This window comes from Cuculus canorus, chromosome 10 (genome assembly GCF_017976375.1).
Source record: "Cuculus canorus isolate bCucCan1 chromosome 10, bCucCan1.pri, whole genome shotgun sequence".
Classification (NCBI taxonomy): Eukaryota; Metazoa; Chordata; class Aves; order Cuculiformes; family Cuculidae; genus Cuculus; species Cuculus canorus.
The window spans coordinates 20,739,805-20,753,244 of NC_071410.1; the positions used below are offsets into that span (position 1 = coordinate 20,739,805).

Consider the following 13,440-nt stretch of genomic DNA (forward strand, 5'->3'; position numbering starts at 1 on the left):
CCGACGCTCCTAGAGAGGCACAGCCGCCAGCCCCGACCCGCGGCCGCTCTGCCCCGCCGTCTCGGTTGTAGCACCGCCGAGAGGCCATGGGGGCGCTTCTGTGGGAATGAATGAATCAGATGCGGCCTGGAGAGAAGGAGTCGTGTAGCTGCGGTGAGAAACTCAACATGAGCCGCAACGTGCGCTCACAGCCCAGAAACCAACAGTGTCCCGGGCTGCATCCAGAGCAGTGGGACCAGTAGGGAGGGAGGGGATTCTGCTCCTCTACTCCTCTCTGGTGAGACCCCACCTGGAGCCCTTGCCCAGTTCTGGAATCCTCAGCACAGGAAGGACATGGAGCTGTTGGAGCAAGTCCAGAGGCCACAGAGATGATCCGAGGGCTGGAGCACCTCCTGTATGAGGACAGGCTGAGAGAGAGTTGGGGTTGGTCAACCTGGAGAAGAGAAGGCTGTGGGGAGACCTTAGACAGCTTCCAGTCCTGAAAGGGGCTCCAGGAAAGCTGGGAAGGGGCTCCTGACCAGGGAGGGCAGGGAGAGGACAAGGGGAAACGGTTTCGAGCTGCAAGAAGGAGATTGAGATGAGATCTTAAGGAGAAACGTTTTGCTGTGAGGGTGGGGAGGCCCTGGCCCAGGTTGCCCAGAGCAGTGGTGGCTGCCCCATCCCTGGAGGTGTTCCAGGCCAGGTTGGATGGGGCTTAGAGCCCCTGATCCAGTGGGAGGTGTCCCTGCCCATGGCAGGGGGTGGGACTGGATGGGCTTTGAGGTCCCTTCCAACCCAAAGCACTCCGCGATCCTATGGCGGCATCACCTCCCCTTCCCGGCCGCCGGCTCTGCCGCGCCGTCTCTATGGTGACACCACCGCCCCTCCAGGCAGCCACTCTGGGCCGCGCTCTCTATGGTGCCGCGACCGCCATGCTGCGGCCTCCCCGCCTCTCTCCGGGGCCGCCGCGCCGCTTCGCCGCCACCGCCGCGGGCCGGGGCCGCCGCCTGCTGCTCTCCACGCCCATCTTCTACGCGAACGGCCCGCCGCACATCGGGCACCTCTACTCCGCGCTGCTGGCCGACGCCCTACACCGGCACCGTGGCCTGGAGCTGGGGGGCCCGGGCCGGCTCTGCACGGGTGGGGGGGCCGCACCGAGACTCTCCCCTCTTCATCAGCCCCCTGCCCTCCTCTCAGCCCCTGCCCCCTGCCCTCAGCCCTCTCCCCTCCGCCCCTTGCCCTCTCCTCAGTCCTCTTCCCTCCCCCTCCGCCCCCTGCCCTTTCTTCTCACCTCCTTGCCCTCCCCCGCCCTTTCCCCTCACCCTCTTCCCTCAGCTCCTTCCACTCTCCTCACATCCTCTCCCCCTCTTCCCCCCTCTCCTCAGCCCCATCCTGGGCCATCTCCCTCTGCCCAATACCCCTTCCCACTCTCTGCTCTCCGTCCCTGTTCCCTGACCCCCTCCTGTCTTCTCAGTCCTTTCTCCTCTCCTCATGCCCTCTCCCCACGCCTCCTCCTCTCGGCCTTGAGCTCTCTCTCTCTGCTCCCCTCTCCCAAATCCCCTCCCTGCACCCTCTCCCCACTCCCCTCTCCTCTCACTCCCTCCTGGTGCTCTTCACGACCCGTCTCCCCAACCTCCTCCCTATGGCCTTAAGCCCCTTCCCTTCTCCTTGCACCTTCTTCCCACACACCCTCTCCTCTCTTCACACCCCTTCCCGTCTCCTCAGCCCCGTTACCAGGCCACCTCCCTCTTCCCACTCCCCTTTCCCCTCCGCTCCCCATCCCTGTTCCCTGACCCCTTTCCCTCTTTTCAGCCCCTCTCCTCTCCCCATCCCCGCTCCCCAGTCCTTCTCCTCTCGGCCTCGAGCCCCTCTCTCTGCTCTCCACTCCCTGAACGCCCTCCTCATGCTCCCCCTGGCCTCTCTGCCGTTACAGGGACAGATGAGCACGGGCTGAAGATCCAGCAGGCCGCCACCGCAGTGGGGACATCACCACCAGAGCTCTGCCAGCGGATCTCAGGCCTCTTCCGCCAGGTGTTCACCCAGGCTGCCATCTCCTTCACCGACTTCATCCGCACAAGCGAACCCCGGCACAAGCAAGCCGTGCGCCATTTCTGGGGGGCCCTGCAGAATGGCGGGGCTCTCTACAAGGGGTGCTACGAGGGCTGGTACTGCACTCCTGAGGAATGCTTCCTGCCCGAGAGCCAGCTTGCCGAGCGCAGGGATGCCCAGGGACTCCCCTGCAAGGTGTCCTTGGAGAGCGGCCACCAGGTAATGGTGGCCACATTCATCCCTGGCTCTGATCTGGCCGCATTTAGGTGTGTCTAATGCTTCCCGTAGCCTTTTGTGATTCCTATCTGCTGAGATTTGCCTGTGTTTCATAGAACACGCTCTCTGAGCCTATTGTGGCGTGTGGTTGTGCAGGGGAGAGCTGCCCAAACCCTGCCGGCAGGTCCAAATTCTGGCTGTGTGGCACGGGAAGGCTTTAGCCGTTTCATGGCCTGATGGCCTGGCAGCAGCATTTGAAAGAAGAATTTCAAAGCGAGGTGGCCTGGAGTGGCCAGAGTTCCAGACCTGTTCTGTTCAGCAGCTCAGTCTGGCCTCTGGACACATTTCATCAACTTGTGACATGGGTTTCAGCCCAGCGTGGGACACCACGACATTGTCTGCTGTGGTGGCTGCAGAGAGGCACAGAAGGAGTGCAGTACCTGATCGAGAGCTTCTGCCACTGCACTTGCCGTAGGGAGCCAGGAGTTACCTGGTTTAATCCAGCTGTTGGGTTAAGTCGTGGGGCTTCAGAGCGCGGCAGGGGTTACGCTCTTGTGTTATTTGAACCAATACTTGTTGGTTCACACAGGAAGGGGTGTGTTGGCAAATATCTCCTGATGAAGCACCTAACGTAGCAGGGCGAAAGGGAAAGAAATTGTTCTTTGGATCTAAAATGAGTCAGTGGGCTTCAAAGCCAAATACACTCTCGAAGAAGTTGGTGAAGGGTTTAGAGGGGACACATATGAGGAGTGGCTGAAGTCACTTGGTCCATTCAGTCTGGAGAAGAGGAGACTGAGGGGAGACCTCATTGTGTTCTGCAGCTTCCTCACCAGGGGAGGAGGAGGAGCAGGCGCTGAGCTCTGCTCTCTGGCCACCAAGGACAGGACCCAAGGGAATGGCCTCAAGTTGTGCCAATGGAAGGTTAGACTGGATATTAGGGAAAATTTCCTTACTGACAGAGTGATGAAGCCCTGGCAGAGGCTGCCCAGGGCAGTGGTGGAGTCCTCGTCCCTGGAGGGGTTCAAAACACGTGGCTGTGGCACTTGGGGACATGGTTTAGCAGACACGGTGGGGTTGGGCTGGTGGTTGGACTGGGTGAGCTGAGAGGTCTTTTCCAACCTTAATGATGCTATGATTCTAACGTGTACTGCAGGGTGAGGCCTGGCGTCCGGATATAGTCCAGGAAGGTGACACAATCCTGGGATGTGTCCCCAATGACGGGAGGTGTCGCAGCCTCATCACCCTTGTCAGAGCCAGTCTTTCTGGGAGCCGACTGTGGGGCCCAGAGAGGTGGAGGGCTGGTCCCACCTCTGCTCCTTGCAACGTATGCGTTCCTTCTGGTGCGAGGTGCTGGATTGATTTACTGTGGAGTGAGCAGATCATAGAATCACAGAACGGTTTGGGTTGGAAGGGACCTCAAAGGCCATCCAGTTCCACTACCCTGCCATGGGCAGGGACACCTCCCACTGGATCAAGTTGGATCATTTCTTGCTAAAGTCTCATCTCAATCTCCCATTTTCCAGCTGAAGACTCTTCCCTTTCATCCTATCCCTGCACTCCCTGATAAAGCCCCTCCCCGATAAAGCCCCTCCCCAGCTTTCCTGTAGGCCCCCTTTATCTTGGAACCTTCTTTAGCTTCCAGAAGTCAGTGTTCTCCATCTGGAGATGTCTTGAGTGCCTTTATGCAGCGCTCTTGTACCGTACCTACCCACAGAGCTTTTGCTGACGTAGGTAACTGTGTCGTTTACTGGATTTAAGCATGTGGGAGGAGGCTGTCAGTGCTTTACCATGGTTACAGGCTAATGCAGTCAGTGTCTGAGATGCACAAGTGATAAACTGGGGTAAAGGAGAAACCTTTTGCTGGGAGACCAGCAAAGGTGTTCCCCGGCATTGTTAGGAAGGCGGGAACTAATGACATCAGCTTGTCTTTTTGTGATTTTTCTACCATTATTCCCAATGTGTGTTCTCAAGAAAGCGTGTTCTTGTGTGGTGGTACATCCCTCTGGCAGCAGGACAGCATTCCTCCCCCGGGACACACGCAGCAACAGGCAGGGGGATGAGCCGCCCCCAGCACCGAGTCAGTGCCTGGTGTCCTGGGGAAGTGGGGAGTGTGATGTCCAGGGAGAGGAGGTTCCCAGCAGTTCGCCCTCATAGCAGGTAGTGCAGCCAAACCGAGGGAGCCTGAGACCAACTCCGCGCTGGGAATGCTGCACGTGGGTTAGCATCATAGAATCATTTGGTTGGAAAAGAACTTTGAGATCATCGAGTCCAAGTGCCCCTGTTCATCCTAAACCATCCCTGGGAACTTTGTCTGCCCGTCTTTTAAATCCTTCCAGGGATGGGGATTCCACCACTGCCCTGGGCAGCCGTTTCAGTGCCGGAGAACCCTTTTGGTGATGGAATTTTTCCTACTATCCAACCTAAACCTCCCCTCGAGCAACTTGAGGGGAGGTTTAGGTTGTCCTCTTGTCCTGTTGCCTGTTACTTGGGAGAATAGCCCAGCAACCACCTCGCTCCAAGCTCCTTTCCAGGAGCTGCAGAGAGCGATGAGGTCTCCCCTCAGCCTCCCCTTCTCTAGGGTAAACAGTCCCAGGTCCCTCAGCTGCTCCCACAACCCCTGTTCTCCAGCCCTTTCCCCAGCTCCATTCCCTTCTCCTTACTTGCTCCAGCCCCTCAATGTCTTTCCTGCACTGAGGGACCCAGAACTGAAGCCAGGATTTGAGGTCTGGCCTCACCAGTGCCGAGTCCAGGGGGACGATCCCTTCCCTGCTCCTCCTGGCCACCCCATGGCTGATCCAAGCTAGGATGCTGTTGGCCTTCTTGGCTACTTGGGCCACTGCTGGCTCATTTTCAGCCGCCATTGACCAGCACCCCAGGTCCTTTTCCACTGGGCAGCTTTACAGCTGCTCCTCCCCAAGCCTGGAGCTGCACAAGGTTGTTGTGACTGAAGTACGGGACCTAGCACTTGGCCTTGTTGAACCTCATACAATTGGTCGCAGCCCATGGATCCAGCCTGTCCAAGTGACTCTGTAGAGCCTCAGTCCATGGATCCAGCCTCTCCTGATCCCTCTGTAGAGCCTCCCTACCCTCAAGCAGATCAACACTTCCACCCAGCTTAGTGTCATCCGGTCGTAAAACTGCAGAGTGTTTGTGCCGTCACCTTTTCTCTCCTGTCTCCTCAGGTGCACTGGACCAAAGAGGAGAATTACATGTTCAGGCTGTCGGCATTCCGGGATCCATTGCGGAATTGGCTCCGGGACAACCCATGTGCCATTTCCCCTGAGCCTTTCTACCAGCGCACACTCCGTTGGCTGGAAGAGGACTTGCCAGACTTGTCCGTCTCGCGCGAGAGAAGCCGGCTGCAGTGGGGTATCCCGGTTCCCAGTGACTCGACCCAAACTATTTACGTGTGGGTGGATGCTTTGGTGAACTACCTGAGTGTGCTGGGATACCCAGAGACGCACAGCGAGTGGTGGCCCGCCGCACACCATGTGGTGGGCAAGGACATCCTCAAGTTTCATGCTATCTACTGGCCAGCACTGCTGATGGCAGCAGGGCTGGCTCCTCCGGAGCGAATCCTGGTGCACTCCCACTGGACTGTCCATGGGCAGAAGATGTCCAAAAGCCTGGGTAATGTGATTGACCCCTTGGCTTGCATGGAACAGTTCACAGTGGACGGGTTTCGGTACTTCCTGCTGAGGCAGGGTGTACCCGACCGGGATTGTGACTATTATGACGAGAAGGTCGTTAAGCTCCTGAACTCAGAGCTGGCAGATGCGCTTGGGGGGCTGCTGAACCGCTCCACAGCCCTCAGCATTAACCCCAGCAACAGCTACCCTCGCTTCTCTGAGTCCTGTTTTCCAAAGGTCTTGGACTACAGGGAGACAAAAGGCACAGGCCGGGCTTCTGCTGAAGACTATGAGTTCCTGGCGTCCGTGGCTTCTCTGCCTGTTCAGGTGGCTACTTATTTTGAAAGCTTCCAGGTCTACAAGGCTTTAGAATGCATTGCCCTGTGCGTAAGGCAGACCAACGGTTTCTTCCAGAGACACAAACCTTGGAAACTGGACCGGAAAGACCCTGCCGAGCAGCTCTGGCTTGACACCATCATCCACGTCACGCTGGAATGCTTGCGCGTCTATGGGACCCTTCTGCAGCCTGTGATCCCACACACGGCAGACAAGTTGCTCTCAAGGTTGGCGGTTGAGCCAGAAGAGAGAGGTCTCTCAGGTTTGACCTTTCTGCCACGCTATGATGGAAAGCCTTGTCCCTTTGAAGGGAGACAGCTTGGACCTGACACCGGCGTCTTGTTCCGCAAGCTGGAGAGGTCACAACAGCAGCAGGCAAAAACCAAAAGTTCTTGTCCCTGACAAACAGCTGCTGGGAATAAAAGCCTCCAGGAGCTCCCGGACAATGTTGTCTGTGTTAAAAGCACATTCCTCCAATCGATTTGGGGTGGCATGAAGCAGTGGGCAGGGCTGTGCTGTCCTGCTCGGGGCTATGCGTGATGTTGGAAGCGAGTGAGCTCAGTCTGGGAAAGTGGGGCCAAGGAAAGCAGCTCAGGTAATGCTTTTTGAAACACACCTTCATGAAGAGGAACAAGCTTTAATTTCATGTGGTGTAGGAGAGGGCTCTATTGCAACTGAATGCTTGAAAAATAAATTATCTCCTTCCAAAACCATCCTCAAACTGAAATGTTAGGTGCCATTTAAAGATAGTACTGGGAACGGCTCCTGCAGGGAAAGGGCTGGGTGGCAGTTGTGCAGCGGGTTCCTCCTCTTGACTTTGCCCCATGGGTTTTGGCCAGACCAGTAGCTGGAGGCGGTCAGAAATGGTTTCCTCAATGGGGGGAACTCTGTTCTTTTATCTGAAGACAATCCAGTGAGGCAGAGTGGTTCAGAGGTTGGGTGGCCACTGCAGATGGCCTGCGGGAATGCATTTCAGGCCCAGACTCAACTTCGTGAGGATTTTCCACCTGGTGCAGGGCTTGTTGCCCCTCTCTGCTCCTTTCTGGTGCTGTGGGAGACAGCAGCTGAGCACCAATACCCAGGGGTGGATGAGACCTCTGGAAATCCTTCCCAGCCTTTGGCTCTTCCTGCCTGCACTGCAGGAGTCTTCTTGGATCAGTGGCCAAGTTCAGAGAGTTGTGGTCCCTTTCAGAGCTGCCTGGGCTGCATTATCAGGTGTAGCCGGAGCAGTACGGCCCCTCTGTCTGTGATGCCCACCCTGTGCCGTGCTCTCCGGCCTATTTTGGATTCCCCCGGGAGAAGACAGCCGGGTCCCCTCATCCCCTTCCTGCCATCCTCCTCCTCTTCCCTGTGCCATTCTACTGGGTACCCCTGCTCCTGCCGTCCCTGCTTCCGTGCTGTGCTGCACACCCGTCCCAGTGCCCTCACTGCGTGTGTGCCAGCTCCCAGCACCCGCTGCCCTGCTCCGGCCACCAAGGATGGGGACAACAGGACAGGAGAGGAACCCCACCCTCTCCTGCTGGCGGTGCCATCGTGGCCCGAGAGAGAAGGGCCGGGGGCCTGGCTCTTCCCTAGCAGGGGCTGCCAGTGCCCCCCAGATCCCAAGGGAGTCCCTGGCATCGCTCTCGGCTGCCTGTGGGCGTTCCTGCCCCCCATGCTGGGTTACTACTGCTCTCACAGGACTCCACATCCCGGGATGTGGTGGCCGGTGCCGCTTGGGCCGCGGCGACAGAACTGCAGGGACACTTGGGCTTCACCCACTGGGGGAACCCGCAGTGGGGGGGCTGTGCTGGTGCTGTAGCCGGTACCCGGGTCCATGCCAGTGTCACAGCCAGTACTAGGCTCTATGCTGGTGCCACAGCTGACACCGGCTCTATGCCAGTGCCACAGCCAGTATTGGGGCTGTTCCAGTGCCACAGCCGGTACTGGGTCTGTGCCAGTGCCATAGCCGGTACTGGAGCTGTACCAGTGCCATAGCCGGTTTTGGGGCTGTTCCAGTGCCATAGCCGGTACTAGAGCTGTACCAGTGCCATAGCCGGTATTGGGGCTGTTCCAGTGCCATAGCCGGTACTAGAGCTGTACCAGTGCCATAGCCGGTATTGGGGCTGTTCCAGTGCCATAGCCGGTACTAGAGCTGTACCAGTGCCATAGCCGGTATTGGGGCTGTTCCAGTGCCATAGCCGGTACTGGAGCTGTACCAGTGCCACAGCCGGTATCGGGGCTGTTCCAGTGCCATAGCTGATACCGGAGCTGTGCCGGTGCCATGGGCGGTACCGGGAGCCATGCTGGTGCCATAACGGTGCTGGTGCCACAGCCAGTACCGGGGGCTGTGCCGGTGCCAGGGGCGCGGGGCGGGGCTGTGCCGGTACGCGGGGCGGGGCTGTGCCCGTACGCGGGGCGGGGCCGCAGCCTGTGCCGCAGCCGGGGCAGGAGCCGCTACGGGGGCTGTGCCGAGGCCATAGCCGGTCCCTGGAGCTGTGCCGGGGCTATAGCCGGTGCTGCAGCTGCAGGCGGTGCTGGTGCTGCAGCCGGTGCTGTACCCGCTGCCCGAGCTGCAAGTGGTGCCATACCTGGTGCTGTAGCCCGTGCCATACCCGGTACCGTACCCGGTACCATATCTGGTGCCGCTGCCATAGCCGGTGCTGTACCCGGTGCTGTACCTGGTGCCATACCCGGTGCCGTACCCGGTGCCGTACGCGGTGCCGGTGCCCCCGATGCGGCGGTGAGGCGGTGGGGATGGCGGCGGGTGGGGGGCGGCCGCCGGGCCCCGAGTCCTCGCCGGAGCCATACGTGCAGACCCGCATCTTTAAGATCATCGTGATCGGAGACTCCAACGTGGGCAAGACCTGCCTGACCTTCCGCTTCTGCGGGGGCACCTTCCCCGACAAGACCGAGGCCACCATCGGCGTGGACTTCCGCGAGAAGACGGTGGAGATCGAGGGGGAGCGCATCAAGGTGGGCACCAGCATGGGGACAGGAGGGACAGGGATGGAGGGTCCAAGGCTGGAGGAGCAGGGATGGAGGGAGAAGGATGGAGGGTTCAGGGCCGGAGGGTTCAAGGCTAGAGCGACAGGGCTGGAGGGAGGAGGCTGAAGGGAGAAGGCTTGGAGGCCCCAGCTCAGGCCTGCCTAGCTGGACCAAAAGTGAGAGGAAGCTGCTGGGAGCTGCAGCGGGGGCAGAACAAGAAACCACAGCACCTGGAGAGCAGCTGGAGTTCGGCCGGCAGCAGCGGTGCTGCGAGGCCTGGAGCTCACAGGAGCTGACATCTGCGGGCTGGATGCTGAGGGCTGCTCTTGGCAAGCATCGAGAGGGAGCGATCACAGCAGCAGGAGATCAGGATGAATTTGCTGTTTGAAGGCCAGCGAGACACTTGTAAGAAATGCAGTGGCCCAGACCCGAGGAGCTCCAGCTGCTGTGCCAGAGCAGAGTGGCAGCCCAACAGCAGCTGGTAGGGAACAGCCTGGGTAGCACGGCGTGCCAGGAGCTTGGTTGGGTGGATCGGCACCAGCAACATCTGTGAGTGAGACCAGCTGCTGGAAAATGTGAATACTGCTGTTGTGCTGACCAACGGGGGATGCAAAGTTGAGAGACTAATCCCAGTGAAGCTATCAGAGAATCATGGGATGGTTTCGGTTGGAAAAGACCTTCAAGATCATCGAGTCCAACCATTGATCCAGCCCTGTAAAGCCAGCCACTGGACCATGTATGACATATACTCATCTTCTAAACCCCTCTAGGGATGGGGACTCAGACACCTCTCTGGGCAGCCAATTCCCCACTCTGGTCCAGGAGAACTTCAGTTGTCCTTGAAGGTTTTCTTTTCTCCTTCCCACATCTCCCCTCTGCTCCATCCAGCACTCCGCCGCTGTGTTGCTGTAAGCCATGGGCAGGCTGGCAGGAAGCCAGGCACACTTCCACTCTGGAAGACTCTTGGGCAGGCAGTATCTTTATGGGGTACAAGGTGATTTGGATTGACCCCAGACACTGGTTTGGCCAGTTCCAGGGTTCTAGATGTTACCTACAAGGGCCAGGAGAACTCCTAGAGTCATCTGGTGCTTGGGTTGGAAGGAACCTCTGGAGGTCATCTGCTCCAGCCCCACCAGAGCTGATTGCCCATGGCCAGATGGCTTTGGAATGTCTCCAAGGATAGAGGTTCCACAGCCTCCTTGGACAACTTCTACAAGGGCTCAGTCCCCCTCGAAGGGAAAGGTGTTTCCTGACACCCAGGGGAAGCCTCCTGTGTGTCAGTGTGTGAAAACTGCCTCTGGTCTTGGTGCTGGGCACCACTGGGAAGAGCCGGGCCCTATCCACTTTGTAGCCTCCCTTCAGGTAAACTTCACCCCTCCAAGCCTTCTCTTCTCCAGGCTGAACAGTCCCAGTTCTTGTGGTCTTTCCTCGTAGTAGAGACACTGCAGTCCCTTCACCATTTTCGTGGCCCTTCCCTGAACTCTCTCCAATCCATGCCTCTCCTGTACTGAGGAGCCCAGAACTGGACAGAGCATTCCAGATGTGGCCTCACCAGCACTGCACAAGGGGGACAGATCACCCCGTCCAGCCTGCGGGCAGTGCTTTGTGTGATTCCCAGGACAGCCTTCATCACCTCTGCTGCCACCACTGCTCTGGGCAACCTGGGCCAGGGCCTCCCCACCCTCACAGCAAAACATTTCTTCCCAAGATCTCATCTCAATCTCCCCTCCTACACCTCAAAACCATTGCCCCTTGTCCTATCCCTGCATTCCCTGATCCAGAGCCCCTCCCCAGCTTTCCTGGAGCCCTTTTCAGGACTGGAAGCTGCTCTAAGGTCTCCCCACAGCCTTCTCGTCTTGAGGTTGAATAACCCCAACTGTCAGCTGTCCTCGTACAGGAGGTGCTCCAGCCCTTGCATCATCTCCGTGGCCGCCTCTGGCCTCGCTCCAACAGCTCCGTGTCCTTCCTGTGCTGAGGACTCCAGAACTGGATGCAGGGCTCCAGGTGGGGTCTCACCAGAGCAGAGGAGCAGAATCCCCTCCCTCCCTCCCTGCTGGTCCCACTGCTTGGGAGGCAGCCCACGACATGGTTGGTTTCTGGGCTGTGAGCGCATGTTGCGAGCTCATGCTGAGCTTCTCATCCCCAGCACCCCAGATCCTTCTGCCCAGGGCTGCTCCCAATCCATTCTCTGCCCAGGCTGTGTTTGTGCTTGGAATTGCCCCAAGCCAGGTTCAGGACTTGGCCCTTGGCGAGCCCCATGAGGTTTGCACAGCCCCACCTCTCCAGCCTGTCCTGGTCCCTCTGGATCCATCCCTTCCCTCCAGCAAAGTGACTGCACCACATAGCTTGGTGTCATCAGCAAATTTGCTGAGGGTGCCCTCAATCCCACTGTCCATGTCTGAGACAAAGATGTTAAACACCACCAGTCCCAATGCAGACCCCTGCAGAATGCCACTTGTCACCAGTCTCTGCTTGGACATTGAGCTATCAAGCACAACTCTTTGAGTGTGACCATCCAGACAATTCCTTATCTACTGAGTGCTTCATTCATCAAATCTGTGTCTCTCCAATTTAGAGACAAGGATGTCATGTGCGACAGTGTTGAATGCTTTGCACAAGCCCAGGTAGATGATGTTGGTTACTCTCTTATCCACTGACGCTGTAGCTCCATTGTAGAAGGCCACCAAATTAATCAGGCATGATTTGCCCTCAATGAAGCCATGTTGGCTGTCACAAATCACCTACTTACTCTCCATGTGTCTCAGCAGAGTTTCCAGGGGGATCTACTTCATGATCTTGCTGGGCACAGAGGTGACACTGACCGTCCTGGTGTTGCCTGGATTTTCCTTTTTCTCTTGTTTAAAACCAGGAATTATGTTTCCCTTTTTCAGTCTGTGGGAACTTCACCGGACTGCCATGACTTCTCAAAGATGATGGACAGTGGCTTAGCAACTTCATCCACCAGTTCCCTCAGGACCTGCGGATGCATCTCTTCAGGTCCCGTGGCCTTGTGCCCTGCAAGGTTCCTTAGATGCTCTTGCACGTGGTCCTCTCCTACAGCGGGTCATTCTTCCATCTCCCAGTCCCTGCCTTTTCCTCCTGGCCCTTGGGCGCTGTGGCTGGAGCCGTTGCCGGAGAAGACCGAGGCAAACAAGTCATTGCGTACCTCAGCCTTCTCCACGTCCTGGGCAACCGGGTTTCCCTTTTCCTTCTGTAGGTGGCCCACATTCTCCGTAGTCTTCCTTTAATCACCAAGGTACCTATAGACGCTTTTCTTCTTGTCCCTGACGTCCTTGGCTGGGTTTGATTCTATCAGGGCTTTGGTTCTCCTAACCTGATCCCTGGCTGCTCAGATGATGTTTCTGTGTTCCTTCCCGGCTCCCTGCCTTTGCTCCCACCCTCCGTAGGGAGCTCCCCTGCAGGGGAACAGGAAGCCTGGGGAGGACACTCTGCTTCTGTAGCTTTCATTCTTGTCTGCTTTGCTTCCCAGGTGCAAGTGTGGGACACAGCTGGCCAGGAGAGGTTTCGGAAGAGCATGGTAGAGCATTACTACCGCAATGTGCATGCCGTTGTCTTTGTTTACGACGTCACCAAGATGACCTCCTTCACTAACCTCAAGATGTGGATCGAGGAGTGCAATGGGCATGCTGTGCCCCCCCTTGTCCCCAGGGTGCTCGTGGGGAACAAGTGTGACTTGAAGGACCTGATCCAAGTGCCATCCAGCATGGCCCTCAAGTTCGCCGATGCTCACAACATGCTTTTGTTTGAGACCTCGGCCAAGGACCCTCAGGAGAGCCAGAACGTGGATGCCATTTTCATGTGCCTGGCCTGCCGGCTGAAGGCCCAGCGCTCGCTGCTCTGTCGGGACCTGGAGGGGCGGCCGGGGCAGCCCCGCAGGCTGGAGCCAGCGCACAATACCCTCAGCAAGAGCTCCTGCCCGTGCTGAGCGGGGCCCACACCCTCTGTCACGGTCACCCCAATAAAGGCTTGAAGGCTTTGCTCTGCTCTGGGTCTTGCTTTGCGCTGTTTGGCCCGGCTCAGCTCAGTCTGACTTGATTACGCTTGGCTCAGCTCGGTTCGGTTCCAGTTGGCTCCACTAAGCTCTGCTCGGTGACACTCAGCCCAGCTCAGCTCAGTTACGTTTGGCTCAGCTTGGTTACACTGAGCACTGCTCAGCCTGGCTTGTGACACTGGGTCTGGCTCAGCCTGGCTCGGTGACACTGCGTCTGGCTCCATGACATTGGGTCCAGCTTGGTGACTCTGT

The 13,440-nt window shown here is 58.0% G+C and overlaps 2 protein-coding genes across 3 annotated transcripts; both read left to right on the forward strand.

Annotated features, from left to right (window-relative positions):
* Nucleotides 1-469: 469 nt before the first annotated feature.
* On the forward strand, nucleotides 470-6,655 carry MARS2 (methionyl-tRNA synthetase 2, mitochondrial). Its single transcript, XM_054075417.1, has 3 exons — nucleotides 470-1,119; nucleotides 1,913-2,247; nucleotides 5,427-6,655. The coding sequence occupies exons 1-3, from the start codon at nucleotides 795-797 to the stop codon at nucleotides 6,609-6,611; spliced, it is 1,845 nt and encodes a 614-aa protein (XP_053931392.1). The 5' UTR covers nucleotides 470-794; the 3' UTR covers nucleotides 6,612-6,655.
* A 1,951-nt stretch (nucleotides 6,656-8,606) lies between these two features.
* RAB33A (RAB33A, member RAS oncogene family) lies at nucleotides 8,607-13,231 on the forward strand. 2 transcript variants are annotated; one of them, XM_054076057.1, is made up of 3 exons: nucleotides 8,607-9,164; nucleotides 12,068-12,432; nucleotides 12,667-12,804. In XM_054076057.1, exons 1-2 carry the CDS (start codon nucleotides 8,946-8,948, stop codon nucleotides 12,422-12,424), a joined length of 576 nt encoding a protein of 191 aa, XP_053932032.1. In that variant the 5' UTR covers nucleotides 8,607-8,945; the 3' UTR covers nucleotides 12,425-12,432; nucleotides 12,667-12,804. The 2 variants fall into 2 exon arrangements, with proteins under 2 accessions (XP_053932032.1, XP_009560588.2); XM_009562293.2 differs by lacking the exon at nucleotides 12,068-12,432 and having other exon boundaries at nucleotides 12,667-13,231.
* The last annotated feature ends 209 nt before the right edge of the window (nucleotides 13,232-13,440 follow it).